At 42.2% G+C, this 22,417-nt stretch overlaps 1 protein-coding gene across 3 annotated transcripts in view; it reads left to right on the top strand.

Moving 5' to 3' along the window:
• The window catches only part of man2a1 (mannosidase, alpha, class 2A, member 1), a 258,837-nt gene that overhangs the window by 83,895 nt on the left and 152,525 nt on the right, over window positions 1-22,417 (top strand). For all 3 annotated transcript variants that reach the window (XM_088629350.1, XM_088629351.1, XM_088629349.1), the window contains one exon: window positions 12,435-12,608. In XM_088629350.1, coding sequence (XP_088485476.1) covers window positions 12,435-12,608 — 174 coding nt within the window. The remainder of the gene's footprint in view (window positions 1-12,434; window positions 12,609-22,417) is intronic.

Genomic DNA, 22,417 nt, shown 5'->3' on the forward strand with positions numbered 1-22,417 from the left:
GTGGCACTAAGCTCCCTAAGCAGATCCTGCATCAGCATTCTGACCTGTTGCACATAAGCAAAGTCCCACTGTAACACGTCGACAATCCTGCCCACGGTGTGGAGGGTGTTATTTAACACTGCTGCATGAAGGTTTACTGCTAAAATTGTGCCCTGTAAGGTTTTCCCTAGGCTTTCCAGCCGCTGCTGCTGTTGATACAGCTTGTCATAAATTTCTGGCATTTCCTTACGTAACCCAGACACCTGCCTTCTCAGGGTGGTCAGGGTGACAGTGTTAGCAGCAAACAGACCCGCTGAAAATAGCGAACCCACGGCGGAGGCCGCAGCAATCAGACCCCCCAAGAACCTTTTGGGGCGGCTGAGGCCTGTCATCTCCTCCTGAGTGACTGTTGCCTTCCTCAGCTGGCGGAGCATGTGTATAGTGTCTAGCTGGGCATGCCATACAGTATCCCCAGCCCACTGCCTACCATGATAGGACACCCTACTGTTCATGTTGATGTGCTTCCGAAACACATCATGTGGGTCCAGCCGTACATACACTCGCTGAGTATATGTTCTGCAATTTGTTAACAACAATCCGGGAGCGTCCTGCAGGACTATGCCGGTAGGAGGACCGGGTTCCACAACTTCAAGGGGCTGTGTTGAGGCGATCCACAGTACTGTCAGGACCAGCCGTGGCAGTTTTAGGATTCCCATTCTGGAACACAGATGAGGCACATGGTACAGTTCCACTATATTTTTGAATATATTTTCCTAGCAGGACCTACACTACAGTACCTAACTACCTGCAACTACAAAGGGGCACCCCCCTCTTTGATCGGGTTTAGACTTTTAACCCTATTCTGTGTCCTCCGGCGCCATTTGAGGTGGGCGATGCAACCGGAGGTGGTTGCGATGCACCCACTTGTAGACCAGAGATTGCCTTCCTTTCTCAATCCGAATTCGATAAGCTACCGGTGATACCTTATCGACAATCTCATGGGGTCCTGTCCAACTGGGTAAGAACTTCCGGGCCACCCCTGTGGGTTTGGCAAATTGGAAGTACAGGACCTTGTCTCCTACTTGGAGTTCCTGGTTAACTGCCTTTCGGTCATAGTATGCTTTCCTACCCTTTGCACTCCTTCCCAGATTGTTCTGGGCAAAAGCAAAGGTTGCCTGCAGATGTGCTCGAAGGTCTGACACATACTGATGGGCCGTAGCAGCCCCCGTCGTGCTCAGGTCCTCCACCCCATAAAGACAGTGTAGGGGAAGAGTCATCTTCAGACCTGTCATCATCTCAAAAGGTGGGACCCCCGTAGAGCAATGGGGCGTGGCTCGGATGGCCATCAGAACCAGGGGCAGCTTAATGTCCCAGTCCCTACTGCTGGTGGAGACAAACTTTTTGAGCATACTAACCACCGTTCGGTTTGCCCTTTCTGCCTGGCCCGAGGATTGAGGATGGTAGGAGATATGCAACTGGGCCTTGACCCCAAGCATATTCCACAGGGTTGCCATTACTGTAGCTGTGAAATGGGTTCCCCGATCCGAGTCCACGGTCAGGGGGAGTCCCCATCGACTGAACACATGGTTCACCAACAGCACTGCAGTTGTCTCTGCCGTGTCGTTGGGTGCTGGGAGGCACTCGATCCATTTTGTGAATGCACACGTAACAGTGAGGAAATATTTGTTCCCTCTGGATGACCTCACCAGCGGCCCCACCCAATCCATTTATAGATTGGACCAGGGGAATGTCATGCCCTTTTTCTGGAGTGGTGCCTGGTGCGAGGGCCGTGATGGTTGGAACTGGCTACACGTCAGACACCCCTTTACATACGCGGCGATGTCTCGGCCCATGTGAGGCCAGAATGCCACCTGCTGGATAGTGTCGTACGTGGCGATTCCCCGGTGACCCCCACAGGGTTCGTCATGAGCGTGTTGGATCATGACCCCCCGATGGCAGCGGGGAACTACCCACTTTGGGACACCTTGTGCAACTGGTACACAAACCAACAACCCCTTTATAATTTTTAGGTTGTCATTCACCTCTGCCAGCTCCTTCAGCTCCGGAGACTGGCTCAGCACCTGCTCTGAAAGAGGTTGACGCACTGGGTCAGCGATATGCTGATACATTTGCCCAATTGCTGGGTCCTGTTTCTGCATTTCCGCAAGATCGGTGTTAAAACCCTGTGACCCAAGCACTACAGATTGAGGGTCAGCTCCGACATCCTGTCTAGCCCTGCTTCGGGTGACCGCCTTGACCTCAGCCACGGTTTCTGGGGGTAGCCATTCCTGCTGGAACTGCCAGGATACACCCTCTAAGGCGCCAGATTTGGCCAGCCGGTCGGCCTCATCATTCCCGTCTTCGTCGGGTCCCTTCACCTGGGAGTGTCCCTTCACCTTCCTCCAGTAAACCATCATTCCAGCCTCGGTCGTAAGCTTGTCACTGGCCAGGAACAACTCTTTGTTCTTCACTTCCTTGCCCCGGGCATTTTTCATGCCGTTACCCTTCCAATACGGAAGATGGGACACGAAGCTATGTCGGGCGTAGTTCGAGTCACTACAGATGACAAATTGTTTAATGCCATTTGTCAGGGCCTGCTGGAGGGTGATCAGCACCCCAGCTACTTCCGCATACTGACTAGTCTTTGGTCCTAGCTTATAGCGGGTCGGCCCACAGGGAGTATTGTCTTGCCAGACTACTCCTACCCCTGCTAGCACCTGCTGTTCGTGGCGAAAAGAGCAACCGTCAACATAGGCCATGGGTAAGCCCTGGCCCACATTCTCATCGTAGTACCCATGATTGTTCGGTAGCTCAGCAGCGGGAATTGTTTCTGGAGCTCCCATGTCAGTGTCACAGCCGTGACACACTTGGCCCAAAGCCAGGCCCTGTCCCAGGTACATTTTCTTGCTCTGTGCATAACGTACCTCCATCTCATAGCCTTGTAGGGCCATCATCCATGCCACAATCCTGCTATTTGACACCCTGCCCGCTTTCAGTCTCTGGCTATGCAGGAATGTCACAGGTTGGTGGCAGGTTTCGATGATGATCTTTTGTCCCCCAACATAACTACGGATGTGTTCTACCGACCAGACCGTAGACAACAGGGCCTTCTCGCAGTCCAAGAACTTTTGCTCCACTGGGCTCAGGGCTCGACTGGCATACGCCACCACCCTTCGCTCTTGGTCATATTCCTGACTCAGAGCAGCCCCAAGGCAGTGCTCTGAGAACCCTGCTTCAAGGTAGAAGACCTTATTTTTGTCAGGGTAGGCCAAGCACGGCGCATTACCGAGTTTGCGCTTCAGCTCCATCACAGCCTGTTCTGGGGAAGGCCCCCACTCAAAGGGCACGTCTTTCTGCAACAGCTTGTGGAGGGGCCTTGCTATTTCAGTGTAATCCTCAATGAACTGCCGGGAATAATTACATACTCCCAGAAAGCTGCGCAGTTCAGACAGGTTAGTGGGCGACTTCATATTCTGGATAGCTTGGACTCTGCTGGACTGTGGCTGTATGCCTTGGGCTCCAACCAACAGTCCCACGTACTCCACTTGGGTCCTACACCACTGTCCCTTAGCCAGAGACAGTTTGGCCCCTGAACGGGAGAGCTGGGTCAACACATGCCTGATCTCGGCCATGTGTTCTTCCCAGGTCTGACTCCGCATCAGAATATCGTCCACATAGACCAGGTTGCCCCTGGCGGCTGCATCACTCATGGCTTTGTCCAGAAATATGTTGAACTCCGCTGGGGAGTTGGAATACCCAAAGGGGCATCGATTCCAGGTGAACTGCCTGTTTCCGAAGGAAAAGGCCAGTTTGTACTGGTCTGTCGGTTCTACCTTAAGGGTCCAGAACCCATTGGCCACATCCACTGTGGTGAAATATTTCGCTGTTGTCACCTTGGCTAACTCCTGATCTAGGTAGATCATTGGCCATCGTGACAAAGGAACCTGTTTATTCAGCTGCCGGTAGTCAATGGTCAGACGCCACTTACCATTGGGTTTCAGCACCGGCCACAGTGGGGAGTTATAAGTGGAGTTACACTCCCTTATGATCTGACGCTCTAGTAGAGCATCCAACGTCTGCTTTATGGACTCGTATGCCGTGAGGGGAATGCGATACTGCCTGAGATAGGTTGGGCGGGCGCCAGGGGCTGTGGGAATGCGCACTGTGTGCAAATCCGTCACCCCTAAGTCATAGGCATCCCGTGCAAACACTTCCTGGAAATCCTGGAAGATCTGACGCAGCTGCTGACGCTGGCTTTCTGTTTCCAGGGCATCTGCCTTACCAACCTGTTCCCATACCTGCTCTAGGAACCCCACTTTTGACGGCATGGCGGTATCCCGGGTCGCACTCTCGGCTGAGTGGTCCGTTGGAACACCTGCGTGTACTGTGTACACAACCATCTCATCCTTATCGCTAAGGTCCACTCTGCACACCTCCTGGTTGCAGAATCCCTCTATTGGCATAATTGCGATCATCCGCCGGGGGTAGGTGTAGTACACCTGCTCGTTCCCCCCCTCCCTGGCCAAGGGACCAGGGAGCTGCCCCAGTACTGGGATGGCCAGTTCGAAATCATAGAAACCATTGTCAATTACCAGTCCCATGTCAGTGCGAGCAGGGATTTTGACGTCTTGTTTTGCTATGTTCTGCACCAACAGGCAGGTGGCTCGGCCATTCCGTTCCAGTCTGGGGGTACCACAGACTGCTAGGTTCAGTCTCATAAACTGAGCTGATGGTTGGAAGAAAACCATCTCAGCATCCATTCTCTGTCCCTTCTTCAGGACAAGGCGTACCGGAAACCCTGCTGTTGATGCAGGAACGATCAGGTCCGATTCATTTACTACCTGGCAGGCCTGAGGAATCGTCTGACCTGACCGAATGTTCTCGGGGTCGCCACTTAGAGAGAGGGCATCTGGGTTCACCCGTGTCCACAGCACACTGTTTACTGTGTCCAGCTGGGCGCCCAGTCGAACCAAGAGGTCTGCACCAATACAGACCAAATGGGTCAGCTGAGGTGCTACCTTGAAGTAGTGAGCAAACTTCCTTTTTCCGATGGAGATGGAAGCTACACAACTTCCTTTGCTCCAAATGGACCTATGAGGTGGGGGTGCCCACCACAGAACCTGTGACTGCATCACCAGGGTCACCTGACGGCTTCGCGACAGGTCCTTGAACAGACCTTCACTGATTATGGACTTCTCAGAGCTGAGGCTGAGAATTACATCATCAACCTGCACTTCTGCCACCTGGACCCCTCCCACCACCATGGGGTGGTAGTCCTGGTCCCCCTGAGGTGCCAGGATGCACAGAAAGGACTCCCTTTCATTACCGGACAGGGAGATCCACTCTTCTTCAAGGATGAAAAAGGGGTGTGCTTTACCTGGCGGGTCAAGCAGCTGCTCGGAGCACTGCTCCTGTAGTTGGGAGACCGTGGGAGTGCTGGCCTTTTGGAAAGCAAGAAGAGACATTTATTTCTCGTCCAGAGGAACCAGGTGGAACCTCCAACTCAGCTATAGTGTTCAGTGGGCACTGTGTGATCACAGCATAACCACTGAACCCCCCTTTTTGCTGTACGACAGGCTTAGGGTTTTTGACCTGAGCCCACAATTTTCCACGCTGGCAGTCCACCAGAGGCTCCAGCCTGTCAAGCAGGTCTTGGCCAATGAGTAGTGGCTCTGTTTTAAACCTAGAGATGTAAACAGGATGCACCACATTCATTGGCCTGAACCTAAGTGCCACCCACACTCGGTGTGTGATCCTGGCATGATCCTGGGTATAGCTGGAAATATCTATCTTACATGGTTCTACCTTAAGTCTGATGCCTTTTCCTTTCGCTACTCGTTTGAGCTCGCTGAGTAGATCGGCTGACATCAAACTAATTTCAGCCCCAGTGTCAATCAGTGCTTCTCTATCTAAGACGCTTTCAAGAGAAACCTTGATATAAATACGCCTTGCTTTGCCTTTCTGGCTGAGATTCCCTAAGAATTGTTGGAAGCCTGCCTTTTCTTTGACTTCAGGGGCGGGGTCAGCGCCCAACTCAGAGTCACAGCCTTCTTCCAGGCAGGAACCCTCCCACCCAATCAGATAGACTGAGGGAGGGGTTTGGGATGGATCCCCGCCTCCTCCAGTGAGAAGGGGCGTGGTCCCCCTAAGCTCATTCACGCTTCCGGCATTCGGTGCGGAAGGTTTACCCTGTCCTGATCTCTCAAGCAGGGCTTGTTCATGCCGGGCCAGGCGGGCTGCAGTCGACTCCCTTCGTCCAGCCTTATGATAGGCTCTGCCTGAGCCCTTGCCTTCCCTGTAGCGCTCACGGTGGCTCTGACGCTTAGTGCGGTCCTGCCTGCCTATTTTGCGCCGGGGCTTATAGGGCTCAGGAACCTCAGCTCCCTCGAGCTGAGGCGAGTCGTCAACCCTGCTGGCTTTAGTGGCGAACACGGCCGTTTTAGCCGGTTTTCGCTCTGAGGAAGCAGAGACTTCAGCTCCCCAGGCTTTTTGAGCCAACCTTCTAATGTCAGCCATTTTCATCGCTTTTGCATCAGTGTGCATCACAATCATTTTCCTGACTGAGGGATGCAGATTAGCAATGAATAAACCTTTGAAATTCACGTTCTCTTCGCAACCCTCTTCATTCCGCCCTGCAAAATATGTGCGCCTAAGCCTCTCATAATAGTCGCGAGGGGCTTCAGCTTTTTCATGCTTAATATGGTGCGCAGCGGCCAAGGCAGCTATGGGATCGATAAAACCTGAAAATTCTCCGATCGTTGCCTGACACAGCTCCTCAAAGCTATTACAGACCTCCGGTCCTTGTCTAGACATCCACTCGTGGACCGCTCGGCTGGTAGTTTTCCTTACTAACATGGCCTTTTCCTGTTCGGACGCTCCGGGCATAAACTGCAAAGTATATCTCAGCTCATCGATGTAGGTTTCCACATTATTCCCTGACACTGACGGGTCAAACCTTTCTACATATTTGGCTTACTGCCTCAGGGAGTGGAGGTTAATTTTTACGGTTTCTCCGCGGGCAGGGGGACGGCCGTGATCAGGAGCAGGGGGTCTCTGCCTGAATTGCATCGCCCTTGCGTCTCGCGCAGGACTCGGCGATCTCCCCCATGCCGATCCGACCACAGACCCTGGCCGGGAGAAACCTCCTCTGCTGCTAGGTGGGCTGGCATGCAAGTGGGATCTAGCCTGTTTTGCTTCCAGTACGAAAGCATCTAACTCCTTTTGCCTTTCCTGGCTGAGCTCATTTAAACTCTCAATTTCTTTTTCTTTTTCTTTCAAGCTCGCTTCCAGGTCTCTCCTAGCTACCTCAGCCACAGTTTCTCTAGCAGACAGGTCATCTAATTTACCTAAAACTTCCCTGAGTCTCTCTTCACTTTCCTCATTTTTCACTCTCTTTTCTCTGATTATATCCAACAACTCAACTCGCTCCACCTTATATCTTTCTAGCTTTCCCTGAAGCTTTTGAAACTTTGTCAGCTCGGACAAAGACAGTTCCAGCTGTTTAGCTAGATTTAAGGCGAAACTCGATAAGACCTGAACTGCGTTCACGGACCCTCCTGTGTTAAGCTGGTTCGCTACCTTAGCTACTAAATCTACTTGCAGCTTCTCAATATCATCAAAGTTCAACTTTTCGATACCGCTCCAGTAACCAGGATTGTCGTCGCTAGAAATAGTACTTATAAGCGACTCCACTTCAGACATTTTAGCAGCCATTGTCATTACGTCAGAGAAACTTTAAGAGTATTACTTTTTTTTTCCTTTTACCAAAATACAGTATGGAATCTAAACACCCGAGCAGATGGATTTCCAATCAGCACACGTTACACTAAACGCTAGAAAACAGGGGGATTTCTTTGCGCAGTTATCAGCACACCCGGTATTCGCGTATAGAAGCCGCGGGGCTGTGCTGAACTTGAACTCACAGCAATATCAGTTATTCTGTGCGATTGATTCTCATTTCATTCTAAACTCGCCCACCCAGGGACGCCAGTAAATGTAGTGGTTTGATGGGTTTACTGAGACAATTATTAATTGTAGCAGTAATCACGAGGTTGTTCGTTGGGGCTTTTAGAAAATCAATCGTCAGAACAACTAACAACGCACACACACGGGTTCAATACACGAGATACATTTATTAATATAAACTGTGCACCAAACATATACTAGTCTGCCTGGATACGAGCGGCAGACCTTACTGTGAGGGTTATCAATATACAAGGTATATAATCTCGAAGAGATGCAAACACAAAGAGATACACAACAGAGAATATATGTCAATATATATCGTTCGGTTACCAAATCCCTAATCAGTGTTATTACCCACTGTTACTCTAAACTCGTAAGTAAATACATTACTCATGAATTAAATTGATAACAACTTGTGTTGAGGTACAACTGAATTCTCGAGACGCAATGTAGAACATGGGGTTTACTTATCCACTGTGTTTGGATTTGGAATTTCCCGGCACGAACACCAAACCAGCTGACAGGCTCTGTTGCAGCCTCTGTTCCAGCGGTTGTCCAATGGGCGTTGTGTCGGCGTCCTCTGGCTACCGGCCAACCAGTCGAGGTGCAGCTCGGAGTAGGACGGGCGGAGGAATCTAACTGCGGCGCGCAGGGCAGTCGTTGCTCTTAGGGGATCTACCAGCAGTCCGGCTGGCTAGTAGAAAGTCTCTATGCACAGAGTGTGACCGCTAGTCCTCACAAGTCACTCTTTTGTCTGGGAAGAAGCTGGTTCGTTCCCGGTCCAGCGCTGCTCCTGAATAAGCTATTCAGGTTGTCGACGAGGGTCCAACTGTAGGCTGCCGTTGATCAAGCGGAGCATTCACGTTGGTAGAATTCTGAGTACGTACGGGATCCTCGGCCTCGCGCTTAGAACAAAGTCCAAGTCCTTTTGCAGACAACAGCAGTTGTCACGTGATTGTCTCTGAGGATGCGTGAAAATGGCCAAGGAGAGCCCAGAACTGAGCTTGCGCTCCCTTTTTGATCAAGACCCAGATGTGTGCTGATTGGTTGAGAGTTTGGCGGGCATTGGAGACCCACGGCGTATTACCACGCCCTGCCAGTCCCTGATTGGTTGGTCAAGGTGAGATATAAGTCACTTACTCTTGACACTTAGGAATGCAGTCCAGATGTCCATTCGGCACTCCCTAGACTGATAGGCGCCAATGGATGACCATTGATCATGATAGCCAGGCTTAGCTAATTGCATCCCCGTCTGGGAGTTTGTTTCTTATCACAAGAAAACATCTTAAATCAGCTTGCATGAATTCTTTCTCTGTGGCTGCACCACAGAGATGGAGGGTGAGATGGGGCCTCTTTTAGGAGCATCCCAACGCTTAATTCTGTCTTATTAACAAGCATTGCCGCTACAGGTATATTGTTTCAGTTCTCTTTTTTTTCTGCTTCATTTAATATACAGTTATTTTATATGTATATGTTCTGCCTTAGTAAACAGGATCATATTAATTATTCACGGGGGAACATCCTTTCCTTGTCTAAATTAGATTAATGGTAAATGTTATTTTCTTTGAAATTTCATATTTCTGGAATACACATGGGAAATAAGTTTTGATCTTCAGACAAATACATTTTTGTTTGCTAGTTTATGTCAGTATTTCTCCACCAAGAGGTGCACATATACAGTATGTCTCATTGCAAAAGTAAATCCTGTGTTGGCTACCTGGAATGAAAAATAGAATTCTGAAAACAGAAACTCTCATTAAACATTATATTAATGGTGATATTTTTCATTTTCTTTTTGAAGAAAAATTGTTAAGGCCATAGTTTATTATATTATATATTTAACCCTTGTAATGCAGGGCTATTTATCATACTTGACCCCTTAATGGATATAATCATTTTTTAAATTTAATTCCGTGTATCGATCTATCCATTTTCGAACTGCTTTATCCTATACAGGGTTATTGGGGATCTGTCTGAGTGGATACCAGTATACACTGTAGATTAGATACTAGTCTATTGCACACACACTCATTCCAGGGCCAATTTACCCGGAAGCCCTTGACATTTAAGTGCAGAAACATAACCAGAGTATTGGTGGCCTTAACGCATGAGCCTAAGATAATAAGCTCCCTAACATCCTTTGTCTTTCAGTTACCTGTTTTTTCACCTTTAGCACTCTCATAACTCATGTAAAAAAAAATCTAAAGAAACATGAACAAATTAGTGGAGACCATTCTGCTCATCTAGTTCATTTCTTTGCTTGATCCATGTATCCCACTAAGCTATTTCGTGAAAGAAGCCATGATATAAACTTTAACAGCATGGTTGATAGCTTGTTCCTGACCCCCACAAGACTGAAATAATTTAGTTTTTTTGTCCTGTCAGAGTAGAACATTCCTTTAAACCTGGGAATGTGTCTGGCCTGTCTTTTCTAGACTGATTACAAAGCAACATGTCCACATTATATTGAATAAGCTCTTACACTTAAATTTCGGCTTTCAGAGTTGTGTTCAATACATACTACTTAACAGATAACTGTTGTGTCTGACAGGAATAAAACAGTTTTCATTGAGACGTTAAGGGTTTGTTGTTGTTTCAGTTGTATAACTGATATTAACCGATTCTCAAAAAATGCAAGTCCTTTTAGAAAGGATCAGATCATTTTCTTAACCCCACACAATGCACAGGGAACAGGGACATTTGTGTATAACCTTGGAGTGGATAACTGGATTATAAAGTGTTTGTCTGGATCAGAGCAAAGCAAAACAAATGTCAGCTGTCACCACGCATCATTGATGCAGAAATTTAAGATCAGATTAAAACATCATCTGGTCTCCAGTTTATGTGCATCATTGCATTTTAGAAAGGTTTAATTGTCTTTTCTGGCCAGTTCCAAGTATATTGTTAAGGTCAGTGTATAGTTTATGCTGGTTTTCTGTCAGTGAGGTACAGTATGAGGCTTTGTCAATTTTCATATTCCAATAGTTTTTCTAGGTCAGACCACTATTTACTAACCTCTCCACACACACAACCAGATACACCCGTCTTTGCTGCTGTGAGAAACAAAGTCCAGATAAGAGAAAGCGATACTCATCTACAAAACCAGACCCCATCCAGATGCTCCCAGAGTGTGTGTACCTTTATCTCCCCATGGGCAGACTATACACAAGGAACAAAACAATTTCATATTAAAAGTTGACACTCAGGTGTACTCTTTGAAAACAATGTAAGTGAATCAATTGATTAAGCTTTTTGGAAGCTGAATTTATAATGTCCTAGGATACCTGTTCATCTATAATATTCTAGTCCATCTTTCCAAAAGTAACAGCTGCTAATGGTTTTGCGTAAAGCTGCTAACAGTAAACATAAATAGAAGAAACCAATCCTATTGTTTTCACCCTGAAATCTAGCAGTTCATTTACTGGGTATAAGGACAGCCTTTCACCACAGAGAACACCATAGGTTCACATTACACAACAGAGATACAAGTGAATGAAAGAAGGAACAACTAGGTGGCTTGTGTTCCGAATTCAAGTTCTTGAATGAGCAAAGATCATCTTCAATTAAATTATCTACTACATTATGAATTGCTTTTTTTCTCCAGTGAGGAAAAGAAGAGTTACATGTAAAGAATTAATGATTGCGGAAAATGCGAGAGTGGGAATATAATGTATTCTTGCATTTTGTGAAGGTTACGATTAAATGCCAGGTTGTAATTAAGTGTGTAATTATGAGGTCAAAGGGCAATTTATAGGGCTTAAGAGGAGCAACACTGGAGCAGCCTTGAAGACTTGAAGACTTTTTTCAAGTTGATGCCAAGATTCACAACTTTAGAATTAAACCATGCATTAACTGCGAAAGTAGTATACATTACATGTTGCAACACTCTAGAATCTACACCAGGGGTGTCCAATTCTGATCCTGAAGGTCCAGAGTTTCAGCAATTTTTCATTATAACTCAGTTTTTAATGAACTTATTTCTCTGAAATAACAGTAAATTTACCTTATTTTAACTGATAGTAGCCATCGGCCACCACTTCAAGTCTGTACCAGATTGGACCTCACTTGTAAATTATTGCTACATTCCAAAATTATTCCTAAAATACATTTAGAATAATTGCAGTTTAAAAAAAGACAACTAATCCATTGGTTATGTTAAATAATTCACAGAAAGATCTTTTTTATTTAGTTTGATCCTTCTTTTGTGACTTTGTGGTTTGTGCCAGGAGCAATCCCAATTCTACGACTTTTTAGCCTTCGTGCTATTCCTTTAGTTTAGTCTTAAATAAAAGTACCATACCTGTACAGGATATGGATGTTAAAGGTTCATCATAGCCTGTTATATATGCAGTGTTGGAATATAAATGTTCAGTAGGTGAAGATATGAAAATATATTTCTGGCTTCAGTTACCGTTTGTCCTCAAAGCATTTCAGGAACAAAACTAGAAATTTGGGTGTTAGTACTTAAACCCTTTTTTGGACTTTTTCAGGAGTGAAACCAATGACTAGTTGGGCTGTCGACCCCTTTGGACATTCTTCTACAATGGCCTACATTCTGAAACGTGCAGGCTTTAAAAACATGTTAATCCAGAGGATACACTACTCAGTGAAGAAGCATTTTGCTACTCAGAAGACACTTGAATTTTTCTGGCGCCAGAACTGGGGTAAGTGCAACTACTGGAGTTTTACATTTATTTATAGTTTTACCCCGCACTGTTCACTAGTCTTCTGACTGTAAGCTCTTAAAAATAAAAAATAAAAAAATAAAAAAAGCTCACTATAATTATTGTATTTTTTAGAAAGAGGTTTGAATTATTGACTTAGCTGATGTAGTACTAAAGTAAACACTGGTGTGGTGAAAATTGCTAAGGAGAATGCGGAAGCATTTTCAACAAAGTACAAACTTTGTTTTTCTCGGTTTATATTGTCAAATACTGATCATTATTCTTTTTTCATGACATGAGAGAAATCCCAAGGGGAATAGTTTTTTGTATTAAGGGCTCTTTTACTTTCATGTTTTGCCATATTAATTTAATTGACCATTCCTATACAATGTTTGGCTGTTAACTGTTCGGTAACTGTATATCAGAAAAGAGTACAACCATAAAATGATTATACCACAGCCTGACGTGATTTTTCTTTCATTGAATGATGTTAAATGTGTGTTACATGAATTGTAAATCCCTTTAGGCTTTTAGTTGCACTTGCTCTTATCTTCATTCCATCCAATAGTTGAATCCTGATAGATGACACATAATTGTGATTTTAATTTATGAAAGATGTCTTGAAAAATAACAAAATAGATTTCCTGAATAGAATGAAGTATAATAAAATGTGTCCTCTCCCATGCTCTGTCTCCCATGTCTCAGGTAGTTTCATTTTTTTCCTCCAAAGTAAATCTAGTCCTTTTGATTTTTACTTGAACAGATACATAACTTTTTTCTTTTTTCTTAAAGTTTAGAAATGTTTTGTATTCAAGTAGAGATATTGAGGTTCTAAAATAAGGGAACATAACTGCTAAGAATTTATCTTGTTTAACTTTTAAAACATACCATGACAGCCTCTGGCCAAAAAACAGAAACCTGCTTCCAAACAAGCAATTGAACCTGTTTGAGGAGTAATTTTATGTCACTACAGGCCCTTTAACACTACTGTTGTAACAGAAAGAATAAAGTTCTGGATCACGAGAAGAAGTTAAACAGATGAGTTTATTGCATGCAAGGAACAATAGAACCGAAGTCTTGTTTCCCGCAAGAAACAAAACCGAAGTATTGTTCAAAGTGCCGGTACAAACTTTCAGTTTATATAGGGTTTTCGTGCCGCTTCTGACGTCGCTCTGTACTATAGAAATGGGTAGAGGTCACGGTGTTTGGACAGTTTACAGCCTTTTGGCCAAATGGTCAGGGTTTTAGGTTCCCCTCCCTGGGGTTTCCTAGCTGGCATCTGGAATCCTTATCACTTATCTCCCTTTCCTGCCATAAACTTCAGCCTGTTGCTTAGGAAGGAGTCAGTTAACCCCTTCTTCACATCTTGTATCTTTCTTCACTACTAACCATGTTTTAGTTATGACATTTTCTATCTAAAAGCACAAAGTGAGCACTGTCGGTTTGTTAGGGGTTGTTGTTTGTTGTTGTTAGATTAAAGTTCCCCCAATCTTGATTTGCCTTAACTACCTTTACCAGAATCCATGTGTAGCGGCGAGGCTTATTAATAAGGCAGAATTAAGTGTTTCTGAGCTTTCCCAAATGAGGGCCCCATTTCTCTGTTCATCTCTGTGGTGCAGCCACAGAGAAACTATTCATGCAGGCTGATTTAAGGTTCCTTTGATAAAGGACAGCTCCCAAAGGGGGATGCACTTAGCTAAGCCTGGCTATCATGATCAATGGTCATCCATTGGCGCCTATCTGTCTAGGGAGTGCCAGATGGACATCTGGACTGCATTCCTAAGTCTCAGAGTAAGTGACTCATATCTCACCTTTATCCAACCAATCAGGGACTGGTAGAGCCGAGTAACCCACGTGGGACTCTGATACCCATGGAAGTTTCAGAAGTTTCAGATCCACCTTACCCATTGACGCACACCACCAGCTGTACCTGGGGTTTAATAAGCTACCATCAACTGAAAAACTAAACCAAGAACTATAGCATGCTTAATTGGAATTTACAACTGAATTGTGAATTTTTTTATGAAGTATTGTTGACCTTAAGTCACTAATGAATACATCCATCTGTCCATTTTCTAATATGCATGATAATATATAGTATGTTGAGGTCAAAGAGCAAATATCCACTTTTATTTTGCAGCATCTGCAGTAAAAAGCCATGAGTCTGTACTGTGAAGTGCAGGTTGAGTCTCGGTTTGGATTTTTTTTGTTTAATCCCCAGTTTAGTCCATCTGCTTATAATATATAGGTCAGCTGATTTGATGTGAATTGAACTTTGTTCATGTTGCACAGATGTACTAGAAACAAGAGAGCTAACAAAAGGTCTAGAGTTGATTCTAGATGTGGTATTTACATCTGGAGTCTGTTGCTGTTGTCTCTCAACATGAGGACCAAAGAAGTGTTAATGCCATTAAAGTGGGCCATCATGAGGCTGCAAAATCAGAATAAATCAATCAGAGACATTGACAAAAATTAGGTGTGTCAAAATCAACTATTTGGTACATTGTTGAGAAGCAAGAATGCACTGGTGAGCTTAGCAATAGCAAAGAACCTGGTGGACCACGGGAGACCGAAGAATGCTTTCAATCGTGAAGAAAAACACCTTTATAACTGTTGAACAGATTTGGATCACTCTTCAGGATGTAGGCATAGATGTGTGAAAGACTACCATAAAGGGAAGAATACACCAGCATAATCTCAGAGTGTTTGCCACAAGATGCAAACCACTGGAAGGAAAGGCCACAGAAAGGCCAGGTTACAGTTAGCTATAAAGTACATACAAAAGCCTCTAGAGACCTTGGGACAAAGCTTTATGGACAGATGAGATGAAGATTAACCTGTACCAGAGTGATGGAAAGAGAAAAGTACAAAGAAATAATTGAACTGCTCATGATCCAGAGCATACCACCTCATCTGTGAAACATGGTGAAGGTAGTGTCATGGCTTGGGCATGTATGGCTGCCAATGGCAAGTGGACCTGGCTCACTTGTCTTTATTGATGATGTAACTGCAGACAGCAGCAGGATGAATTCTGAAATATACAGAAGCATCTTATCTGCTCAGATCCAACCAAATGCTTCAAAACACTTTGGACAGTACTTCACTTTGCAGCAGGACAGTGACCCCAAACATACTGCTAAAGCAACTATGGAGTTTTTCAGGGCCAAAAAGTGGAATGTTTTTGAGTGGCCAAGTCAATCACCTGACCTGAATCCCACTGAGCATGCATTTCACTTACTGAAGACAAGACTGAAAGCAAAATGCCTCCAAAGCAAGCAGGAACTGAAATTGGCTGAATTACAGGCCTGGCAGAGCATCACCAGGAAAGATGTCTATGGGTCGCAGACTTCCGACGGTCATCAATTGCAAAGAATTTGCCAACATTCCAAATTTTATTTAAGATTGTTAATGTGTCCAATTACTTTTGGACCCATGAAATGGGGGGACAATGTATAAACTATGTGATTCCTATATGGTTCACCCAATATAGATGTAAATACCCTTGAATTAAAACTGACATTCTGCACTTTAACCCCAAAGTCATTGTTTTATTTCAAATCCAATATGCTGGAGTACAGAGCCAAAACAGCACAAAATGTGTCACTGTCCAAATACTTATGGAGTGCACTGTAAGAGTTTTAAAATCTAGAAAGCTTTTAACTTATGGGATTCCTTGAATTAAAAAGTTTTGATAATTTAATTAAGCAATATGATGACAGATTGATCATATTTTTTTGTACAAAGAGCATGCAATAAGAAATGCAAAAGCTTGTTAAATTGTTGCATAATTATGAGTTGTTGTCCAATGTAGAATTGGATCAAATGTGCATTGGTCTTATCTGTATAGATTCCCTTTATAGTCAAGCGATTAGCTTAATACAATTGCTTTTCATGGAGCTTTTTATGTGGTGCAGTGTCTGTTTTATAACATGCAAAGGAAAGTCAATATATTAATTTTAAATTGAAGACAAATCTGGCAACTTTACATTGATGTATTCAAGGACAGAACTGCTCAGTCTCCTTCAGAAACTAAGCAAATAGGTAATATTCATTGTCATATAATGTAGATCAAAATACTACTGTTGATAGTAGCACATAAAGCCAAATTCGCGAAAGTTCAAATTTTACCCTATAACCCTTATAAAAAATCCTACTAACCTATTACAGTAATACAAAACATTAAATATGAGTATAAAAACAGCAAATAAAAGTAAATAAGACAAATGTATTGGCTCACTACAAAGCTCCTGTAGGCGTGCCAGACAATTTTTTGACAGAATAAAGCATTTTTTCAATAGTTTTTATTTTCCAGAGCCGACCACGTACGTTGAGAGCATGAGTTAGTTCACAGTATCTTGTATTTAAAAATAAGCACAATAACACTAACATTTTGCAACATGTTACACTGTACACATCTTTTGAGAGAATATGACAAACATTGCATTCAGTGTTTCTAAAAGTTTGAAATTAAAATTATGCACCGTACACATGTATATCTGTCTGTCCCTTCTCCACAGACTTCAGCTGTTAATGATTTAAAGAGACATAGAAAACCAGCTGAATCCTGAACCTCGGAGCTTAAGAGCTCCAGAGTTCCTTGTATAAGGAAGAGGGAGGAATAATAACCAAATAACAACTCAGATACAGAAGTGTGTGCCTTCAAAAATTATATTGGGTGATAAAAAACAGAATATAATTCTCATTTCTTTATATCTTAACATGAGTATGGAACAGTAAGACTGAGTAAAACACCATTTTATCTAGAGACACAAAGTAGGAAGGATGCTTCAACCTTTTGCTGAAAAATGTAAATTTACATGTTTTAACTAAATGTTTATTTATTAAAAGGATTCTAAAGCAACAATAAAAACATTTTAACAGCGACATTAATTTTTACTGGGCAAAACCTAAGCCACTGTATTAAAATGTTGGATTGTTTAAGTAAGCCTTAAGCAACTTCTCTTTAATTCTATCAATGTTGCTTTTTTAGATCTACATACTGGGCTGTGCTGTATAAGTTATTGATTTCTAGCAATGAGCTGCACCAATATGCAACTTGCAAAAGAACAAGGAGAGGCTAGTTACTCGCTGAAAAGTAGAAAGAAGAAAATAACCCCAATTTTTCAGCTGTGGAGCATTTGTCAGATAAGCAACCTTCTTCACTTGAACAGGGCCACTCAGCCAAGATGTTTGTATATCTTTCTACTTTTCATTCTTGTCTTTGATGAAATTAGCATCTTCTTGTTTCTTTGTATTAAATACGGGCCTCAAAAAAACGATATATTTCTTCAAAACATTTGCTTTCTGTATATGTTGTTTCTTAGGTTAGTTCCAGGTCAAAATTCATATTTTGAAATCTCCTAACCCCAGTTTGCAGCTGAAATGATAATTTTCCTGCTTCATTTTTTCATTTAATGAATACACACAAACCTTCACCTGTTGGGAAATATAATGACTATATTGATTACCTTTAGGCAACAGTGCCTGCTTCCTGTTATTTCCTCACTTTGGGGGAAAAAAAACTTAGGATAAAAAATGATGTTTTTTTTTTGAAAAGCATTCATATTTACATTTTGTGGGCTAATTTATTTGCTAGACCAGATCAAATTACTGATAGCTCAGTGAATTGGTATGAAGTAGGTATAGGAGGTTAGGAATGCATACTATAGTTGTCTGAGTTTAATGTGTTCGCATTGGATTAAAATTATAGTACATTTTGATAAACTTTCCTACAATGTAAATGCCATTTTCTGTTTGCATTACATAGACAGAATATTTAAATCAAGTTACAGTAGTTTGATTGGATTACTTATTAGTGTTGTTTTTGATGATTAAAACTTTGTACAATAGATTTCATTTAGAATATGAAAATATATATACTGTAAAAATTGTTAATCAGTTGTGTTTAGTTGATCAGTTATGTTGTTGATTTTGCAGTTTATTTTCAGTGCATAGATATCCCAAAAAAAATTCAGAAATGGGAGATGAAAATCTTTTACTGTTAACATGGGTAATTAGGGGAATGAACACCATTTAATACTTTTTCGAGACACTTCCATTTGTTTTGTAGTTCTTTATGTATAGTTTTCTAAGCTTTATTGTTTTTTTGTGGTAACTACATGTATTATTTGCAGGGCCTTTAGTGCATTTTCTTATATGTATCGGGATATACGTCAATGTGACGGAGTCTGCAGTTAGATCTTTCCCTTATTGTATTACTGCTAGAAGATATGGGTCCCTTTCTTTCTGCTGCACTTGAGATTTCTGATTTCATTTAAAATAAGCTTTCCTCTGAAAATATGGATATTGATCAGTGCATAAATCTATGTAATTTTGCACAATATTTAATGAGTTTTAAGAGTCATTCATAATAATTCATTCACACGTCATTCATAATAATTGGTTATGTTATCACAGTTACAGTATGATACCATAACAGGCATGTTGAAATTAAAGATTAAATTTAGCTTCAAAGCCTAAGATACACAAATGTTACAAGATAATCTTTAGGAACATAAGCTCTTAAAACTACAAAACATCAATTTTTTATTTAAAATCCTTTAGGATAATCAATGAAATTACAAAATTATTTCCTCTTTTTTTAGACTTGAGTCTCCTGTATCAAAATTCCAGTTGTGTTGTTCCTAGAATCTTTGTCAGTAAGAAATTCATACTTCTGTAACCGCAGCAGCTACTTGCCTTCCAAGCACCCAAAATCCTAGTCTCATTTTCTATGTTGAAGTGATTTTACCACCAGTAACTGCAGCAAATTAAGATTTATCAGGAATAATATTCAGATCTTTTTATTGCAGTTACTTTACATTGGGATTTTATTGAACAGAGATGCCATAGGTTTGACATCAATTGGTACACTGCAGGTCTGAAAGGTCAGTTGGTTATAAAGGCTCTGGGATTAGTGATGAGCATTCTCTATTCTGTTTGAAAACACAACCTGCCTGTTGGAAGCAGCTCACTTTTTTCATTAGAGTTTCTGTTTTTAATTGAGAAAAAGAATTGGAAGAAGGCAATGGTAAAGGGACATTGTGTGACAAATAAAAAATACCAATTATTTCCAATCACTTGTGCAAACAACTTTACTGTAAATGTCTGCACTTCTTATGAGCCACATAATATCGTTTTAATTGTTCTTTTCTTCAATAAAGTTATTGCAAAGCCTATATTTCTATGTTCAAAATCTCCTTTAGCGATTGTATAAAACACAAGGTACAGTTTCAGAAATACCAATGGTGCTTCAGTCACTGAGTTTGCTCAGTGTTACAGAACAGAGCACAGGTCTTTTTTGCTCACAGTTTTCATACAAAATTTTCAAGATGCCCTTGTCAAACTTGATCTGTGACATCATTAAACAGGGAGCATTGTGAATGCTGTCTATGCAAATATTATACAGTAATATCATCAAGGGTGCCTGTTTGGTGTGTGGGCTATGCAGGCTTGGATGAGATGTGAACTGAATCCTTGCCACTGCTCTGTCTCTATCTGTCTTTTTTATTTAAGGTTTGGAGTAAAATGGTTGCGTCACATCTTCAGAAGCTTTTAGCTTCTAATCTGATTTATGAGAAATTTCACTCAGGTTTCAGACCTTTGTATAGGTCTGAGATAACTCTAGTGCGTGTTTTAAATGGTGATCTAGTTTATGATCATGTTCTGGTTCCCTTCTGCTTTTAGTGGATTAATTAACAGCCTTCTGCACAGTTGATCACAGCAGTTTGTTGACAAGTTTAACTACCCATACTTCTGTTTTTGGAAGTGATTTAAGATGCTTCAGGCTCTACTTAACTGGCTATAGTGGTTACATCTCTGTTATGGAGTGTTTGTCAAATTTTGTGAGGCTCAGTTTCGGTTTCTATTTTGAGCTGTATTCTTTTTCACGTCTATGCAATAACCCTTGAGGAATTAATTTAGAATTTTAAAGTAAGAATTTTATGATGACATAAAGTACAACTCTGTGTGTTAAACATCAGATTTTTTCAAATTGTTTCATGCTTTTGAATTGATCTGACTTTTGTAAAGTTTTTAATTTGTTTGAAGTTAAATGTCACAGAAACCTTAGCATTCTGTTTGATCCAGAATTTATGTTTTGCTTATTTACATTCAGTATGTAAAGCTTATCTTACCATCTTAGGAATTTTGTTCATATGTGTTCTTATTTGGATGAGGGTACTGCAGAAATGTTATTTATACTTATATATAATTATATTATATATATTTAAACTCAACTGGATTCATTCTTAACCTGTCCTTTTGTCAAGTCTTCACTAGCTCCTTGTATCTCAGAGAACTTAACCTAAAATAGTGTTAACCTTCAAAACCCTGCCTAGCCTTGCTCCTCCTTATCTTTAAGATGTCATACAGGGTTGTATTCTAAGCTGATGGTTGTATTCAGCAGCTTCTGTCTGTCTGTGTACTTCACCAAGACCTTCGGCACCTGTCTTTTCCTTTTGGCACCCAGACCTTGGAACTCTCTTCCAGGGCACACTGCTCACCCTCTGACTTGAAACAGCTCAAGGCTTTTTTGTTTTATCAAGATTTTAAAATGATATATTCTTCTGTTGTATATTACCTTGAGAAGTATTTTTGAATATGAAGTGCTTTATAAATACGTGTTGTTGGATCCCATCTTACTGGGTCACCGAATCAGTTCTCCAGAGCGAGTAAATGAGAATATATTGTATTATGTGTGCACCAACTGTATAAATGCATTATGTCTCAGAAACTAATACATAATATATGTTATATAATGCATAAGAGTAGTACAAATACATTTTCAAAACATAAACAGCAGGATGTTTCCAGATAAAGCTTACTGTAGCCTGTGAACCTTTTCTTTCAGTCTGAATGACTAACCCTTGGAATCTAATCTGGTTTTAGTGAGTTGGGATCCCTGAAGTTACTGTGCAAATGTAATTCAATCTTATATCTTAGTGATAATGTTAATATTGAATATATACTGTACAGTGGTGTGAAAAAGTGTTTGCCCCCTTCCTGATTTCTTGTTGTTGTAATTCAGCCACATTGGAGGGTTTTTGAGCCTTAACTGCTTTTTTAAGGTCATGCCACAACATCTCAATCGGATTCAGGTCAGGACTTTGACTAGGCCACTCCAAAGTCTTCATTTTGTTTTTCTTAAGCCATTCAGAGGTGGACTTCCTGGTGTGTTTTGGATCATTGTCCTGCTGCAGAACCCAAGTGCGCTTCAGTTTGAGGTCACGAACAGATGGCCGGACATTCTCCTTCAGGATTTTTTGGTAGACAGCAGAATTCATGGTTCCATTTACCACAGCAGCAAAACAGCCCCAGACCATCATACTACCACCACCATATTTTACTGTTGGTATGATGTTCCTTTTCTGAAATGCTGTGTTACTTTTACACCAGATGTAATGGGACACACACATTCCAAAAAGTTCAACTTTTGTCTCGTCAGTCCACAGAGTATTTTCCCAAAGGTCTTGGGGATCATCAAGATGTTTTCTGGCAAAACTGAGACGAGCCTTTGTTCTTTTTGCTCAGCAGTGGTTTTCATCTTGGAACTCTGCCATGCAGGCCATTTTTGCCCAGTCTCTTTCTTATGGTGGAGTCATGAACACTGACCTTAACTGAGGCAAGTGAAGCCTGCAGTTCTTTGGATGTTGTTGTGTGGTTTTTTGTGACCTCTTGGATGAGTCGTCGCTGCGCTCTTGGGGTAATTTTGGTCGGCCGGCCACTCCTGGGAAGGTTCACCACTGTTCCATGTTTTCGCCATTTGTGGATAATGGCTCTCACTGTGGTTCATTGGAGTCCCAAAGCTT

Source organism: Lepisosteus platostomus, chromosome 4 (genome assembly GCF_059453375.1).
Source record: "Lepisosteus platostomus isolate fLepPlt1 chromosome 4, fLepPlt1.hap1, whole genome shotgun sequence".
Classification (NCBI taxonomy): Eukaryota; Metazoa; Chordata; class Actinopteri; order Semionotiformes; family Lepisosteidae; genus Lepisosteus; species Lepisosteus platostomus.